The following is an 18807-nucleotide window of genomic DNA, read 5'->3' as shown; positions in this document are numbered from 1 at the left end:
TTCCAGTCAATGCAACTTTTGCTCGCTGATTGGAGACATCTAGGAACATTTTTGTGCCAAAATAGTGTTATTTTCAACGTGACATCTCCCGTTAAGCTACTGCTAATAATCACAGTGCCAGTGGTTGTAATGCACAAAGTTTGACAAGGTTGAAAAATATCGGCCATGAGTTATCAGTGTTCCATCGTGATTGAATTGTAAAAGGTGCTACTACGCTATCGATAAATGTCTAACAGTAGAGTAAAAATTGTCAGTGGCGTGCTAATCTCCGTTGTTCACCGTAGATATGACATTTCACGAACACGCTATTGAAATAAAAACTGTGTGTGAAGTTTGTTATTCCATTATTTCAACGAATTGTAGTGAGAAATGTCACTTGTGTGGTATAATTTAAGGGTTTAAATCAGTGAATAAATAGTTGTATTCATCATAACGAGTTCTGTTATTGTAAGTTGTACTTGATGAATATAAGAATGTGATAGTGACATCCAGTTTTTGATAAGAGTATTTGCCTATTTCCCACTATATTATTATGGTATATGCTAGTATATTGTTTATGGATTTACCTATATTATTGAAATAGGTTGTAGCTTGTGTGTGTGTTGGCAGCGGAACCGATTCGCGATCTCACATGTGGATTGTGTGCAGACTGTTTTGCTGTGAATTCGTACCGTAGGACGGATAGGACTACCTTCTCCGTTCAAATTCAACAGCACAGCTTACTCTAATGTCAACAGCACAGCTTACGATCGTTATCCTCCAGTATTACAAGTTTCTTTTACAACTCGATTTGCCGCCGACGTATAGCAATAATTTGTCTTAACAAATTCCATGAGGGTCGTGGCATCAATTTTTGGTGTCCTAAAAAAAGGCTGGTGTCCTAACACCCCATGCCACACGCCTTTTAGGCGGCTTGCGGGGTATTATGTAGACGTAGATGAATTTCAGGTGTACTATTCGAACGAGTGGCAACGTTATCATCCATTTTTCTGATAACCAAAACACACGAAGTGAAACGCTTGTACTTCATCATCCCGATGCCGCATTATTAATATCCCAAGTAATAATCTAGGCACAATAGCAATAGGAAAACTTGCCCAAGAATAACAGAACAAAATAAAGTGACGATGAGCGGCTAAATACTCCCTCAAAACAAATTTTACACCATGCGCTCAGCGTATTTCCCTACTCCCTACGGTTGTTTAGGCACCTATGACGTCACGCCTGGCCTCGGCAACGCTCGGGTGTCTTCGCGCAGTGGTCGGCTCAGAGAAATTTTTCTCGATTTTAAATGCAATTTTTTTATTTCTTTTGATGTTGAATGGAGAAACTGAAGGTATTTTTGCGAGCTAATGTATCCATTTGACTTATTCAAAATAGTTTTTAGAGCAATCTACGACCCATGCAAGTTCCTCATTAAAGACTAGCAACACCACCATGGAGATATTACTAGGGTGGCATAAAAAGAAATGCCCAGACACATCATTGAAAGCTGATATTGTGTTGTGTAAAATTACAAGTTCAAAAACTCTTGAGGCATATCCTAAATTTCTCGGTTCAGAATGAAGATAAGTATTTTTAATGAAAGTGATGCACCTGAAGAGTCAATGAATGTTACTGATTCAGGAGAAATTTTGATCTTTTGAATGACTGTGCTAACACAATATTTGTAGTTAAAGTCTTATCTCAGCATATATAAATGCGACAATACCACAGTGTGTTGTGAATTAATAAATGAAATTTCCCAAAATACAGTGGGGTCATTAATAACATATATTTTCAACATTCAATGATGATCAAGGAGGATCAGAGAATTTTGCAATAGAGATACTATCATTTAAGAATTTCCATCTTTTATCCGCAAAGTGTTAATGATAAATTTCGGTGACTACAATTTTCTATAACAAGCAAGTGCATCATGGAAATGAAGTAGAGATATAATTGCATTTTGAAGTATTTACGGTACTTACATTCTTAATTTTTAAAGGAAATGATTGTAAAATCAAGGTTTCCGTCAACCTTTTAGTATATATACTCCTAAAATCATTGTGGATTTGGATGTGTCAATTTTTCAGAAGTACATTTTCAAGCATTAATGTTAGCTTTTTTCCATTGCATGGTAATTAGTGTTGATATTTTTGTTAAACTCATTTGTACACGTAGTGTGCACATTATTAATGGGAAAATATGATCTATGTTATCCTTTCCTTCAATTTATTCCCAACTCTAATAACAACTTGGAAGAATGAATCTTCAGCACAACCGAATAAAATATGTATTTGCTGAACATTTCCCAGATAATTTTCAGCAGATAAAAACAAATCTTAAGGATATTCAGCATATCTAACCATAATTTAAAAAGCAGTAATTCACCTAAGACAGTAGAACCATGGTATAATGAATGCTGATATGACAAAATTTTGCAATTACCCACTGACTTCTGCGGTCCCGATTAAATTTTCATCTAGAAGTAAAGGGAAGTCTCATTACTACAAAATTTCACAAGTATGCAGGAAGCCAAACTTTAGTCAGTTTTTACAAATGTTGCATACATTGTCTTTTGCTTCACTTCTTCCCAAATTCAACCCAATTTTGCAATTTCATGAGCAATTAAGTGCAATAAATGTGCACTTTTGGGAATCATTGGAATATCATAATGGCTCTGTGTCAACAGTCAAAATTTCATGGCGACTCCTGAAAATATTTTTACTGTGTAAACTGGTATCCATGCTGATAATCTCTACAGTGCAGATAGGTTTCTAATGATTAAGAATTGGGTTCCAAAGATTAAGAAGTCCAGTAGCCTAACAATAGTAATAGTTTTTTGCTTAATGGCCATTAATTACCCAATAAGTGATTCTCATAGCTCAATTTTGAGAAAATTTAACAAGTTGTTGATAATACCGTATGCAAAACATATCTCAAGAAAAACAGAAATTGACCCAGGCATTACCAACACTAGCAAGTAGTTCCAGCTATGCCACAGTGATTGTTGCATTTGAAATAATTTCATGATACTCCCAAATTTCATTGGTAGAGGAAGACAAAAATGAATGTTTAACCTTTATATGGACTTTAAATTGCTTTGAGCTCAATCTTCTAATGTCATTTACTACAATTTGCAAAGTAGATATAAACAGCATGTAGACCACAGCATAACCGCATGCCACAAAAAATACGCTCAGATGCTTTTGCGAACAATTACTAAGGGCATTATACATGTTTAAATTATAATTATCACGATATTGAGAATGCACTCAAATATCTACAATCACTTTGATTGAAGCAATATGCAAGGTATGTCATAAAAGAATCCTTAATGGAAAAAAATTTACGATATTGAATTTGCAACTATATGGGAAAACTTTGAATTTTGCCATACCGGGGTTCTACTGTAGTAAATATGTAAAATGAAGCATCAACAAACGACAATAGTGAAAAACTCACTAACAAGCACAACTAGGGATTTTGTTGGTATTTAATAAATTAATTACATTTTGACGAGGTAAATAAAGGGGAAAAAATAATATCTCTGAAAATGAATAATAGAAACTCAACATAGTGGTAACAAGAACTATAACACTAAGGAACGCTAGTAGTGAGCTGTTCAAATATTCAGACTTTTTTTAACGGCAACTACTCCCATAATTTACCTTTTCATTACACCTTGGTTGCATCTGAATCTTCAACCACAATGGTACAAGAAGAGAGTTCCTCACAAACTGAGTTATAAGGATATTCAATTGTAGGATTCTTAACAGACACAACAGTTGAAGAGCCAAATGACTCCACTGGTTGAGTATTATCTTCAATTGAAGCCACTTTACCAGTGCTAGAAAGATTCTGGGGGATGAGAACATGGCCTCCATCTTTGACATCATCAGGAGATACCATAAATAACTGAAGAACCTGCCGAGTTGGATTGTCAGGGGCACATGTAGCTATAACTACTAACGACCCAGGTTCAACTTTATTTACAAAATCATTCCCAACTGCTGATGTACTTGGAAACCGAGTTAGTTCAACTGCGAGTGGATCCTTAGAGGGTTCATGTGGGCTATCTTCTGCTTCTTTAGAACAAATAATCATTTCCATTTCCTTCCCAACAGGTACAACAGCATTATTCACAATATTTACACCTTCAACAGCACCACTTTTGCTTCGAGTTGATGAAATATCAACTTTTAGCTGACTGACCTGATGACCAGAGTTTATCTCTCTCACTTTTGGTACTCTACCTGATCGGGTGGGGACTAAAACCCGGGAGAAGAACTGACTCTCATTGGATACACTTTCTTCACCATCCGATTCTTCCTTGACATGAGAGCGTTCACTTTCGCTTTCATCAGATGCATCGGCGAGAGTTTTACGATCTGTGACTACTATTTCTTGTGAACACATGGTTATATCATCGTCTACACTGGAAGTGACCACCTTTTCTGGAGGCAGTTGTACTATTTCAGTCTCGTTGTCTGGGAATTCTAATAAGCTGGAGTTAGTACTTTCCTGCATCTCACTTTCTGAATCCCCATCACTTACACCACCACTTACTGCCCATTTCCTTTTCTTAGCAGGCTTTTTCTCGGACTTCTTTTCTGCCTTTCTCTTTGTTGGACCTTCACCTTTTGGTCTCCCCTTTGCCTTTTTCAATTCTTCCTTCTCCTTTTCTGCAGCAGCAACTGAGCAAAAAAAATTAACTCTACTAGTTATAACACAAATGTTATAATATTATAAAAATTAAAGGATTATTTTGGGTTTTCATGACTTACGTTTTAAAAATTTTCAAGATTAAATTTTTTTAAACATGATTTTTTTTCAATTTTTCTGTTGCTGATAGACTTTTCAACACTATTCCACGAATTTATAAAAATAAGGTAATTATAATTAAAAACAATAGGAAAAGAATTAAATAGGTAAGATAGACCACTGGAACCACTACAGAGCATTCAAACTTTACAGAGTGGTAAAAATTAAATTTAAAGATATAGGTGTTATTACGAAAGTATTCAATTGTCCTGAGTTTTAGAAATATTAGCGATAAAAAGTACAATAAAAACTCCTACATAAATACAACGTACAGAAAAATAATACAGCCCCCTGTGATTAGCACACAGGCTGACTCTTCTACTCCTTCGCTATACTTGAGAAAGATCCTGAAGAGAAAAAAAGGGCTCATTGTCGTACCTCAGGTTGTATAACTCTTTTCGCTTAAAAACTACTACGCATATCTTGAAAACTAGGACCCATTGGATGATCAAGCAAAAGCATGTATGCCTTAAAAGTTCATTTACTATCACAAATCAAGATTTGAAAGCAATCGTGGAGAAACTTGGATACCTTCCTTAAGTGCAGGCACGCACTGGCAAGACCACGACCACAATAGATCTGTGTCGCACACCTTCCGACCAGAGCACCACCACGACCACACCCACGATAGCAAAACACATTTACCATCCACTTGCTCAGTCGGTATGGTCGAGTCTGAGTAAAGTCGGAGTCAGTGCGCGGTGCACCATTACAATGTGTGTAATTTCTGGCCGCAACGACCGCGACCAAAATCAAAAATTTCGGTCCTACGACTCGGGTCCGACCAACGAGTCACACTTGGCCTAGTGTGCGTCGCTCCATTTGTTGCAATGCTAAAACTGGTCATGTGCAACAAGTCGTGGTCGTGCTAATGCACGCCTGCCCTTATTAGCAAACAACACACTAGAATAAATGGTTTTCTTTGCAGTAAGATATATCAGCATCTAAAAAAGACTGTATTTGAAGTAAGCTTATTAATATCAATACAACTTCCTGGCAATTTTCAACGAAAAATCAAATTAAACCTGATGAAATTATACGTATTGAAACAACTGGTGCTTCACTCACAACAATTAGCTATTTCAAATACACTTACCAGTTTTAGCAAATTCAATCTGCAAATCTTCTACTGAAGAAAATATTTCAGGATTACTTAATGCCTTTTCCACAAGGCCAGGATTCCTGCGCTCTTCCCTTTTGAACTTATTCTTCAAATCACGTCGAGAACGTTTTGGGAAGAGTACATTCTGCATGAGGCTAAAATCTGTCCCAACAACAGTGAGGGCTCGATAAAATAGTAATGTTTCTGCAAGGAAAGATGAATATACAATGATGAGAGAACAAAAATATCTCAATGACGTCACGTGTAATCATTTTGAATTTGTAATTTTAAACCATGCGCAGTAAAACCTCTAAAAAAATCTCCCCTAGGTCATGAACACATACATATCGAGAAAAGATGGTTCTACTCACAGCAAATTAACATGCACAAAAGAAATAAACCTCAATAGCCATGGATCCCCCATAGAATGAAGTCTATTCAATGGCCTGGATCATACATCATTTTTTTTAGAATGCATTAACAATTTTGAAACCACTCTCAACATTACATCTGCTGACTTGCTCTTCATTGTAACGTACTACCCAAATGACGTTCAAAATATGATTCATGACAAGGTTGATGCTGAGAGACAAATAATTTATAAGATTTTAGCATTATATATTTTCCAATCATATATAATTAAGGTACATGTAAAATTATATTCTCAGAAAAATAAAACAAGTCTCAAAAGACATCTCTTTGATTTAAATGCATCTACCACAGAATTTTATCATTTTTCACAGTCATTATCATTTGGATTGGAAAAAATTCACAAGAATTAGCAAACCAATCTTCCTGAAAACATCAAAGAATTTACTCATGTGTCACTCAAAAAATTATGTCTGCCTGCATGTTTAGGCTAAAGTACATACTTCAAATTTTTATTAGGAACAGCTGAGAAAAGGCTAGATGCCAGAAAGATTATAAAACATATTCATGTATTTGGCACTTGATTGAGTACTTTTCAACTTCACGATATTTTTCTCCTTAAAGTAAAACTTACTAACTTACCATTTTCAGACCACTCTAGTCCTTTTGACCTCTTGCTGTAAGTAGCATAGTTAGTGAAGGATGATGATTCCACTAGAGCAGGTCCTTTCTCTAAGTCTTCACGCCCTTCTCTCAGCCCTGTTGTTTCAATAACCTAAGGATAAAACAGCTTATGAGTATCACTAAGTGGACAATATAGCATAACTATTTACCACACTGAAAAGCAAAAATGGATGAACTTATGTAACATATAATACATATTAGGAAGTCACACTTAAAGCTATAACCATTCAGTTAACTGAAAATAGGCTCCCATAACTCACAAACAGTGAATTCCATCGCATACTGTACATATCAATTCATACAAAAATTTGAGGTTTGTAAATGAAATATCTTATGGCAGAAGGATTTAATAATAATAATTATTATTACTCCTGACAAATATTTCTCGGGTTTGCATCCAGGTTAAAGCTTTTATGCAAGCCCATTTTTATTACTATTTCCCAGAAGACACCATACATTATGATACAAAAATTGTATAAGTCTATAGGACACATCAGAAAGAAAAAAAACTTTTAAAAGAATACATTACAATTCATTATACATATACTCTTGTACACTATGGAAACAATTCTTCAATAAGTACTCTGAAACTGTCTTTTTTAAAATATTTACACTTTCTAAGATTTTAATTGATGCTGGTAGGTTATTGCATAATTTTGTGCACATAGACTCAGGGCCTTTAGATGTAAGTGAAAGGTTTGATATGTTGACATGAATGTCATTACATCTCCTAGTTTCATGAGAATGTAACTCATTACTATTTATAAAATTTACCCTATACTTTTTTTTACATAAATTACACATTGATATATACAGTAGACTCTCGTTATTATGTAGTTTGCGGGACCGAAAAACCAGAGGTTCGTAATAACGAAGTTCATATGAACGTTTCTTTTAGGAATCGTTGGAAAAAAAGTATTTAATAAACGGAATTAAATTCCATGGAAATATATATAAACAGGTAACTTCATTTCAGTTTCTCAACAGAAGAATGCGGCACGACGCAATCAAGAGTGGATATCTTCCCGAATACAGTAAGTCCGATATATGAACTGGATGTGTTCCAGGACCTTGTTCCTAAGTTGATAAACCTACAGTACGGCCGCCGAGATTTGTCTGATGACACGCAGAATGGTCTAGGTCAGGGTAGGGGGGCAAGGTTGCCAGGTAAGAAAGGGAAATGCCTACATAGGGTTGCATGAAGAAAGTAGCCGGAAGGGACGACGAGCGTGAAGGACCCAGATGAAGAATCACTTGTTTTGGTGATTTGAAGAAAGGGTATGTTTTGGTGGATCAGGCTTATTTCAGTGCGCCTTATGCAGTTGACAATGTTGTGAGATGAGGCGAGGGTGCGTTTGGGGGACAATGATTGGCTATAAACTGTGCTAGCATGGGGTTATCCGCCCCTCCTATTGTGCCATCATTGGGCAATTGTTGCCGGCCAGACTGTATGAAAGGCATTGAGAAGTATGGTTATCCTACAAAATGCAACACTGCATCACAATTGTGCTCTAACTCATGATATTACAAACTGATCTAGCCTGGTGTGTGACGCAGCTGGAGCCGAAAAAAATTGCTCCTCGCAGTAAGGAAGAATGGGCGAAACGCTGAACAGTTCCTAAATTCACACTGGATTCAATGATACCTGTTCAGATTGTGCCCATAGTGAGAGTTCCTCTACACCACACTGCGTAGCATAGGCCAAATCGAAAGGTGCCAAATTCGAAATTTGAAAATTTTGAATGCTCGTATCTCTGAAAATTCGTAAATTGAATGTGTATAGGAAGCGGACTAACAGTACGTCTAATTTACGAGCGGTTATGAGTGGGTCACCATGACTCCACAGGAATGAAACTTACTATATGATGTTGTGTGTACACTGAATAAAGAAGCGTAAATGATGCTCTTGGGCACAGTACACAAGAAGAACTTAAATGCGGCGCGGTTATTAAAACTTAGCATAGTGAATATCCACCTAAATGTCCTTGCTTAAGCGTGGATATTCGTAATAAAGTTCATTTTATAACCAACGGGACTGGAACTGAGGTCCATAATTTCGAAAAAACAAAAATTTCGTAATAACATTTCTTGTACCATAGCTTGGATAGGCCTTTTCGTCGAGACCAACGAATTGCTTTGTAATAATGAGAACTTTGTTCGTATTAACGAGAGTCTACTATATATACACATGGTACAGTTAATAATTCCAGTCTTTTGAAGAAGGGACGACAATGTACATATCTTTATGTACATATGGGTGCAAATAATCCATCCTCACCAAGCTCTGCTCATCAACTATCAGCTCTCCATCTGGCCCCACTTTCACCCGAGGGGCAGGCATTCCTCCTCCTTCATCACACTCATTCCTATCCTCTTGGCCCCCATCACCCGTTTCCAGATTATTTCCTTCACCCGGATCATCAACTTGCTCCTCCAATAGAGCCGTGCTTCGTTCACTGCACAGAAGACATTTGAAATTTCCTCAATGAAAATTAATTACTCATTAGAAATGATGAACTACACCTTTCAGCATGTGAAAAATGTTGCATATCATATTTGAATTTCATCAGATTTCAATAATCATTTGAATTAACCATAATGAAAAAGCATTAAGTCAGGTAAAAAAATCTTGCGTGAGAAAAACATTACGACCTTAAATGCAGAAAAAAGCAGAATGCGGAAATGCTAAGTCTGAATGATTTTTACATTGCTCCAATATGGAATGAATCAGGACCCCAAAAAATAAACACTAAAAGCAGAAAAACATTAAATGCAAAAACATCAAATTCAGATCAGACAGTACTGATAATAAAGAACAACACATCAGCTAATAAATCAATCCATTATGAATTTCTAAGAAACATTTTAAGGACTACTAAATGCTGCGATAAAAATATACCACGGACAAAATTGCAGTCATTCTTCATTATTTTAGACATTAAAATAAATCATATTTATCATACCTATTTGAAACAGATGTTTTCCTGCCTCTTCCAGCATCTGATGATTCACTATTGGACCTGTAATAATTAAAAACTGGTTTAGTTAATACTTAGACAAGAAACTCATTACTTCTAATCTAAAACACAATATGTTGCTGGTGGTTTTCGGGTATTGCTGTGTAGAAAACATTTTAACTCGACGTTTCACTCCTCCTACTGGGAGCGTTATCAAGAGAATGATAACTTGATAACACTTGATTCATTCTCTTGATAACGCTCCCAGTAGGAGGAGTGAAACGTCGAGTTAAAATGTTTTCTACACAGCAATACCCGAAAACCACCAGCAACATAGATAAAAGAAGCTGTGAAAGTCTTCAGACGAAAACTAAAACACAATAGCTGGTATGTCATCTTCATGCATAAAGCAATAATCAAGAAACTGAAATAAAAGAACATAATTGAGGATTCTACAGGTAAATACCAAACTTAAGACACAAAATATTGTGTTACTGGTCTAAATAATGCAATGAAATTGAAAACAAATTTCAATACCATTTGGTTAATTTTTACTCTAGTTTTCCTCACAAAGACAATTATTACAGTGAAATGTTCACGGTGCATCTTTTTTGGTCACTCTATTATATTGACACAACTTGAAAGATTTCCTTCATTTGGTTTTATCCAAAATTTTGTAGTCGAAATCGTATTAAATGTTATGTAAAATGCTTAATAAAAGTATAACAATTCACAAAATGTGCCAAAAAATAATAAAATGCCTAGAAATGAGCAAAAATTGTTACATTAAAATAAAACCGCCAAGACTTTCTATTTTAAAACAAATTTTAGCAAAAATAAAACCACTTTCATGGACCTCTAGGTAAGAGGAAAGGAGAGGGATTACGAAACAATAAAACAGGAAATATGAAAATGAAGTAGATAAAGAGGAAGAACATTGACAATGACACAAACACAACAATGAATAAAAAAAATAAAAAATACATCATAATGGGAAACAAGGCAAGACAGGCTTTGTGGAAAAGGAGTGTGACAAAACGGAAAATTTCTGAGAGAGAGGTAGGATTGCAGTGCCACAAGGTAAAGGCATTATCACGTGGCCAAAGAGAGAGCAATGCCAAAAATTAGTGCTACCAATGGGAGGATATTAATAGAGCAGGAAGGCGTTCAAAAATACACCCATGTCTCGTATAGCGCAATTTCGATTAGCGCAATGTCGATATAGCGCAAATTCGTTCCTCGGGGAAACATTGCAACGCAGTGTAGCCTAATCAAAAATCTTAAACGCTCTCGTGATAAAACGTGAACTTGCGCAAAGTACACACGAAATTTCTATCATTTTTCGCATATTAATATTATTGCTTGCCTCAAATTTTCTTTTTTGTTTATATATTAATCGAAATCCATTGCTGTGCAATGGCCAAAAGTATTACTCGTCATTGTGTCCAGATAGCCGGCCTACCAAAGTAATTTATCTAGTCTCCTTAACAGAATGAGTTAATTTAGATCATAAATTAAGCGTGGGGTTAGTAGAAATGAGTTTTTTTTAGCAATACTGGTTGAAACGTAATTTTTGCCGTCGTAGGTTATCGGACGGTTGACTTCCAGGTAGAGGGTCTACGCTAAAGCCTTCAAGGTCATCGGTATTCACGGGGGAGAAATGGAACGGTGGCAGAGTTGCGCATGAGTAGCATCAACATATAAGAGGGTCCGCTATAGAGTCTCAAACACAATAGCTTCGTTCCCTCCCCGCAGTCGTAGGCCCTCTGCATCTCAAGAATACAGTTCAGCAGTAGAAGGTGATTTCGATAGAGCCATGCAGAGTAAAAACCAAAAGAAAATGGCAAAAAATAGGAATGTGGGTAGAAAAATCAAGAATTTATCAAGAAAAACCATAAACCTAGAAGAGATATTGATATAGGTCAATTGCTTTGAAAATGGAGAACGTCAAAGCGATATTTCGCGGAAGTTTAAACGCACGATGCCTTATTCTGAATAAAGACGAAGTTAAAACATCAGTGACCTCAGCCGCACCAACTTCAACCAAGCGGTCTACATATACGGAAAGTTCATAGAGAATCAGTACAAAGAGACGAGAGTGGTAATCGCTCCGAGACATTTAGTGAAAGCTCCGGTTGGTTCCAGAATTTAAACGGCAAGCAGGTATTTTCAGTGCGGCGATATCAGGTGAATATGCAAGTGTTGATAGCGCAGTCACCGCAACATTTTCTGATGAACTCCAAGCTGTGATTGAAAGTGGCTCCTTTCCCCCTCAACTAGTTTTTAGTGTTGACGAGATGATATTCTTTTGGAAAAGAATGCATTCTCGTTCATTCATTTTCAGGGAAGGAAAACTTGGATCAGGTTTCAAGGCATTTAAAGACTGTTTCACGTAGCTGCTAAAGACTCGGAGGACTTCACATTAAAATGATTTATCATTCATAAACTCCGCTAGCTATGAAGTGGCATTCAAAGTAGCAGTTGCCTGTCATTTCAATGAGCGACAAAAGGTCCTGGGTGACACAATACTTGTTTTTCGACTGGTTTGAAAAATCGTCAACTGCCGGCAATGCATTACGAACCCCTGAGATAGCAGATGTTAGCCCACCCGCACGACAGGAGGAAATTTCAAAAGCACGTAAGAATTTTTTTTAACGTGAATAAAAGTCTTCAAATGCGTGCAAACTATCTTTAGAGATGTTTTAAACTATAAACATTTATATAAATAATGCTTTTTTAACGCTATTTATGGGAATATATATGTTTTAGAGGAAATTCAATACCCAAGACCTATGCTACCTGGAACGCATCCCTATCTTCCCAATGTTAAAACGATCTCGTATAACGCAAATTCGTATAGCGCAAAGACCCCAAGGAACGCATCCCTTGCGCTATACGAGACATGGGTGTAATGAAATGAACATATGAAGGACGTATACGATGGCAGTAGTAGACCAAAATAATGAATGCAGTTCAAGAAAGTGCAAAGGATGAGAATAGTATCTGACCAAGGATTCTCCACTTTAAGACAGACTGAGTCCTCTGCAACATGAAAACTAGAAAAGGTTGAGGCATGGAAAATATTCCATCTGATTTTCAGAAAATTCATGAAGAGTTGAGAGGGGAAGGTTTTTTTTTAAGTTTGTACACCAGATGAACCTATGATGGTATTGGCCATAGAATTTTGTAATGACAGTCTTAGTACACCAAAAAGAAGAAAGCCTAGAATGTAGAGATTATAGGTCTAGGGCTCACTCCATGTTTTTCAGAATGATGGAATTAAACAGCAGGGGGAAATAAATCGAGGAAAAGATAAAGAGGCTCACAAATATAATGGTGTGATGGAGAAGATTCTTTACAATCCCAGCTTCTCCTCTTTCGGTGAGTTTTGAAAAGCCAATGAAATTTAACAGGCTTTTCCACATATTCCAAGCATTCTCATTTCCCAAACAAAATCCATTTTCCCAGTTTTCCCAAATGATCGTCACCCCATGGAATGTTACCCAGAACTTAACTCTGAGAATGATACACCAACAAAAGAAATTTCAGAAATATAGCACATTGATACTTTGATGTAATAGCCACTAAAGATGCCTAGAGAGCATTGCCTGTAACCTAATTCAACAAAACCACAATGAAAACAATCATTAGGTCGCTTCTCCCTCTATTGGACAGAATCCACACTGTACTGTATTCAATCATTGACATGGCATCACCCATAGCTTTCCCAACTGAAGAACATACATATTTTTAAACACCACGTCTTTATTACTGCATCACCAGGTAGCTCAAAGTGGTGACTGTATTCAAGAACATGTTTATTCAGACATTATCTTCTGGCTTCAATTACAACACTGATGTGACATTGAGTCAACCTTGACCATTACAAAATGTGCTATATTTATATCAAAGTTAAAAGTAAAGCTAGTGACATTTGCAGCTTTACGGGTTTTACTGCACCTTGAAATTTTTGGCTAGATCTACAGCTGGCATTTAAGGTGGTATCTTCAGATTTCTCAGGATAATTTCATTGGTAACAAAACAACTAGCCAAAAATTTCAAGATGCAGTAGAACAAGAAACCTGCAAAGACTACTTCAAGTCTATTATTAAAGCTAGATAACTAACCTCATTGGATTAGATATTGGGTTGTAATAGATGTAATCAAACATAGTTAGTCGCGAACGATCTAAACCTTCTCCATTTCCCTTCTTCAATTGCAGCCACAGCCGCCGCTTCTCATCTGAAACACGATTTTCTTTGTTTCTGGTCCTCTGCCTCCCAGAACGAACAGTCCTATCAATGAAAATTAAATAAAATTCACATAAGTATTTCTATGCCGCATAATGTAGCAGACAAAATTAGGATGTAATCACTTGAAAACATTATGTCTTGTTTGGACCTAAGATGGCATACAATAAAACAACCACTTCTTATACAACCTGCTACCACATAAAATGGAAGGGGAAGAAATTAATATTAATACTCTTTTTTATATTGATAAATATAGTTATGAGATGAAATGTGCCATACAGCTTATGGCCCCCATTGGAGAAGAGAAATTTCTCATGGTTCACATAATTATCCAGCCGTCTTAAGCAGTGACGGATTCACCATCAAATTTGGGGTCATGACCTGGGTTCGAGGAGTATGGAATACCCCCCACGAGAGAGGGGCATTTTCCCGTGTGAGGCATTTTGGTAAGTTCTTTGGCAACCCTCTCCAATCAACCTTGGGAAGGAAGTATTTTTCTTGGCATTCACTCTCAAGATGTCAAAGTCAGTCTCATGTCTGGGTTTGATCCATGCATGCTCAGCATTCACTGAGAGATTGAAGTGGTGGCCCTCCAGTGTTCTTCTAGCCACTAAACTAATACATGATACATGTTTGAAACTAAAACATGTTTGGCCAATATAGGATTGGCCGCATCTGTAATTAATGACGCCCACACATTAATGGTACATTTTTTGGCCGTTTGTCTTTTCCTTTACAGAGAATATCCCTTGTTTTGGCAAAACAAAAATATTATGAGGTTACATGATACAGGAGTTATATGTATGTATGTACTTATATCTCCTGACCTTATCATATATTTTCCTCAACGTCTAACCTCTAGATGTTGGTGGAATTACTGGCAAAACTGTAATCATCAGGCATGAAATTTCCCAGTGGAAACCCAGAAACAATGAGAGGATCCACTAATCATCACAGGAGCTTTTGCAATGGTTGCTATGGAACCTCCTCCTTTACTTTAATCTTATTTTTCAGAAGGGTACCTATTCTTGCCTTATTCTTAAAGCTCTTGTTGTTATACTATCCATTCAAGGATTTGAATTCAGTTTCCTGACCATGAGACCTCATTCAACATATTGTTGTTTTTAAGGGGAGAGGACTCCTGTGGCAGTAGTTTGGGTATAGATGATAGAATGAACCCGAAATAATGAGAAAGAAGTGGCGACACCCGCGGTGAGGGTTTAGGAGGAGGAACAAGGCAAATTATGTGGGTAAACTCTTATCGGGATTCAAAAAATTATCCTTGAAGGTAAGCCCCGAGTTGGAGATTGAAACTTTGGCCATTATGGAAAAAATAACACGGCGGGAATCCGAGAAGAGTTTACCCTCACTGCAAGGGATGCTGGAATTATGCTTGCAGCAGACGGTTGATGCCTCCTTTTTGGGCGGTATTCACTTGGTACCATCGCATTCAAATCCTTTTTAATTTTGTGTATCTAGTTTATCTAACTACTGCCACAAGAGTCCTCTCCCCTTAAAAACAACAATATGTTGAATGAGGTCTTATGGTCAGGAAACAGAATTCAAATCCTCGAATGGATAGTATAACTGTGTTCGGTAGTGCCCAAAAATATCCACAGGGAAGAATGACGTCTCGGTAGCTGAACTGGCTAAAGCAGTCAACCGGAAATCGGGGGATCCGGGTTCGAATCCCGGTCAATGCAAATGATTTTTTTCTCTTTGGATCTTTCACAGAAAAAAATTAGCAGTTTACAAGTGGAGTACCATGCTAACAGCAATGCATGGATTACTGCAAGCCTCTTTGAGTAATAGTTGATCAGTTGGGATAATCAATTAGCACGAAATTTAGAACGTTCCTCATTGTACTTGATAATTATATGGTGTATCCTAACTGCTCAAGAGAGTTAAATCAAGGATAAGGAAATAGCACGAAAATCAAGAAAGGTTCTTCTTATACTTGATAATTGTACAGTACATCCAAATTGTTCGAGTTCAAAAATATTCCGTAGGAATTTCTGCCCCAAACACAACATTCTCCATGCAACCAATTGATATGGGGATCATAAAAAATTTGAAAACACTTTACCATGGGAAATTAGTATGATACATTCTAGAATCTATTGAGGTTAACCTTCAGACATATTTATCCACTGCCAATGAAGTAGGTTCTGCGGTGAACATTCTGCAAGCGATAATTTTTCTGGTTGAGAGCTTGCAAGATATCAACTATGAAACAATTTAAAATCCTTTTTTTCAGTGCAGTTTCAAACATTCCAATGCAGTTTTCAACATTCCAGCAGAACCTGAAAGTGAATTCAACTCAATACTGCTCCAACTAACAAGCCATGAAGAGTTCGATAATATTGACTGCAATTTGGAATGCTATGGCACCAATGAAATCTGTGAAGATGATATTGTTGAAACCACACTTTACACTATACAGGCAAAAAGGTGAAGCTGAAGGTGAGGACAGCGATGGAGATGAAATCGATCATAGCCGATTGACATCTCAGGATGCAAGGAGGTTCATTGCAGGGTTACAACTCTCCTTTAAGCGAGAGGACAACGAAGGTAGCCCAATGTCGTCATTGGATGTCTGTGCCGACTTTGTTCGTGGGACAAGGATGTCAAGAATGTAGCCGAGTACATTAGACAAATTCCTTGGACGAGGAGATACAATTCGAACAGTAAGTACTTGCATGTTCATAAGTAAATGAAATATTTCGGAATCAAATTTTCTTAAATAATCAACCGTGAATTTTTATTTAATGGGACTAAGTAAAATATATTCATCCTGCATTGCAAGGCTGTGAAAAATATTTTCAAATAAGATTAATAGAATTCTTGAAAAATTTTAATGAAAAAACTATTCTTGCTAACTTATGTAGCACACTAATAGTTTAATTAACTTTTTTTATAATAAACATTCTAGTTTCTTCTTTCCATCATTTCAACATTTGTTTATGCCCATATACAGGATAGTTCCCCTAATTGGGGCAGTAGCATAATTGGGGGAAGGTGTGCCCGTCCCAATAAGTCCTGATAAGATAAGTACTCGAGTAACCAGAATCCACTGTAGTTGGGTACCAGTGGGGAAATTATACAGAAATAGCATAGAAGATGATATTAACCGGCTATTTCTTGTCCCCAAGTTCCAGATCGGGAACTTCGTTCCCAAACCTGTTCTAAATCTGACCTGGCCGAATTCAAATGGAAGCTGGTAAAACATTTTTGCTAGGGTGTTTCCAGAAAAAATTCAGATAATTTAGTTTGATTAGACCTTGATTTGAGACCTTCCTTCTGTAAGCTAACCTTGTCTAATTGTAAGACTTTAGAGATCTGTTCTACATCAACTGTGAAGCAAATAACTAGTTTGATAATTGTTACAGCACACATTGCTACCATTATCAAACTAGTGGAATGTTATGGAATAGCATTTCACCAAACCCAATGGAATAGTTACCCATTCTTCTTACTATCCAACGTGTTTTTTTCGACTGTAACGTTGACAGGTGGATCCTGTCCATCTGTTCCCTTCTCCGATTGGGAGGTCCGGGTTGACGTCTCCACAACTCTAAAACAAGGCAAGATCACATACATGAGATTTGACTGAAAATTACACCACAACTTTCCTACGCAAGACATCCTGAATCAACGACATCTGAGCGGTCATAAACTTACGGATTCTCAGAGTCCTCAACTGTACAGGACGTTGTACGGTTCCTAGATTCATCCTCGGATTCACTCAACGTTTTGTGTCTATTTCCTGATGGATATCGTCCGCGAACACCAGCATCGAGTTTAGGACTTGGGCGGATGAAGAGCCTGGCTCGTTGCTTCAAAGGAGAACTTAAAGAGGCAGCATCTGATTTCTTTTTAAGGTCTACTTTCTCAGTAGATGAATCGCCAAGACCCTCCTTTGATACTGAACCTTCTTCACAAGCGGTAACCGGATTCTCGCAGGTGGTTACGTCAGCTGATTGAGTTAGGGGCTCACTAACTGCAGATACGATGGGACTGCATACAGTCGGCACCTCGGCACATGTTTCCTCGGATAATTTTCTTTTACAATTAGTATCTTCAATAGATGATAGGCCCGGCGTGGTAAGTCCGGATTGCTTCTCTGGGATGGCTATATTCCCTTTTATTGCGTCAGTCAACTCCACTTCTGATTGAACCTCCTTGTGCTGGGTGACTTCACGTTTAGCTTCATCATTCCCAATTGAGTCAGCAGTCGGAATTTCCTTGGCTACTGGAGATTTTGGTGCCACAACGTTAGTGGAATCATCACTCACTTTAGACCGTCGAGCAGGAACATTGACAATCGCTTTAATTCGAGCACGTCGCGTTGCCATCTTAAAATTTCAATGATGAGCAATATGTTAGGTTAACTTTCATTCGAGCACATGATCAAACCGCGGTAATTATGCCCTCAACCGATCGGTGAAGCGTAGATATCTATGTGGCAAAGAAGTATAGGTTTTACAAGTAATGTCACCGAGCAGCACTGGCGAATTGCCTGCCTGGATCGTGCCACGACTGATGTTCCCTGAGTGGCCACAACTGATGCCATGTGTGTCTGCTTATGCGAGCGTCTGTTCAAGCTCCCGTCTGCGAGATAGGTCGATGTTGGATG

General features: G+C 37.3%; 1 protein-coding gene across 1 annotated transcript; it reads right to left on the bottom strand.

Annotated features, from left to right (window-relative positions):
- Nucleotides 1-1469: 1469 nt before the first annotated feature.
- Nucleotides 1470-18742, bottom strand: LOC124157790 (transcription factor TFIIIB component B''). The gene is made up of 8 exons (XM_046532808.1): nt 17853-18742; nt 17635-17745; nt 14046-14213; nt 9925-9981; nt 9240-9417; nt 6920-7052; nt 5903-6112; nt 1470-4679 (listed from the first exon to the last, which is right to left on the bottom strand). The coding sequence occupies exons 1-8, from the start codon at nt 18524-18526 to the stop codon at nt 3661-3663; spliced, it is 2550 nt and encodes an 849-aa protein (XP_046388764.1). The 5' UTR covers nt 18527-18742; the 3' UTR covers nt 1470-3660.
- Between the last annotated feature and the right edge of the window lie 65 nt (nt 18743-18807).

The sequence above is a fragment of the Ischnura elegans genome, chromosome 4 (genome assembly GCF_921293095.1).
Source record: "Ischnura elegans chromosome 4, ioIscEleg1.1, whole genome shotgun sequence".
Taxonomy (NCBI): domain Eukaryota; kingdom Metazoa; phylum Arthropoda; class Insecta; order Odonata; family Coenagrionidae; genus Ischnura; species Ischnura elegans.
Note: the sequence above shows the minus strand (reverse complement) of the source record. Positions and strands in the feature narration are given on the sequence as shown.

What these genes read in the sequence shown, in the direction of transcription:
- LOC124157790 (XM_046532808.1), bottom strand. Translation starts at nt 18,526, where the DNA reads ATGGCAACGCGACGTGCTCGAATTAAAGCGATTGTCAATGTTCCTGCT. An exon ending in GTTGAGGACTCTGAGAATCC is followed by an intron (nt 17,746 to 17,852) that starts GTAAGTTTATGA and finishes GCCTTGTTTTAG; the next exon opens with AGTTGTGGAGACGTCAACCC. An exon ending in TTGGATAGTAAGAAGAATGG is followed by an intron (nt 14,214 to 17,634) that starts GTAACTATTCCA and finishes TTTCATTGATAG; the next exon opens with GACTGTTCGTTCTGGGAGGC.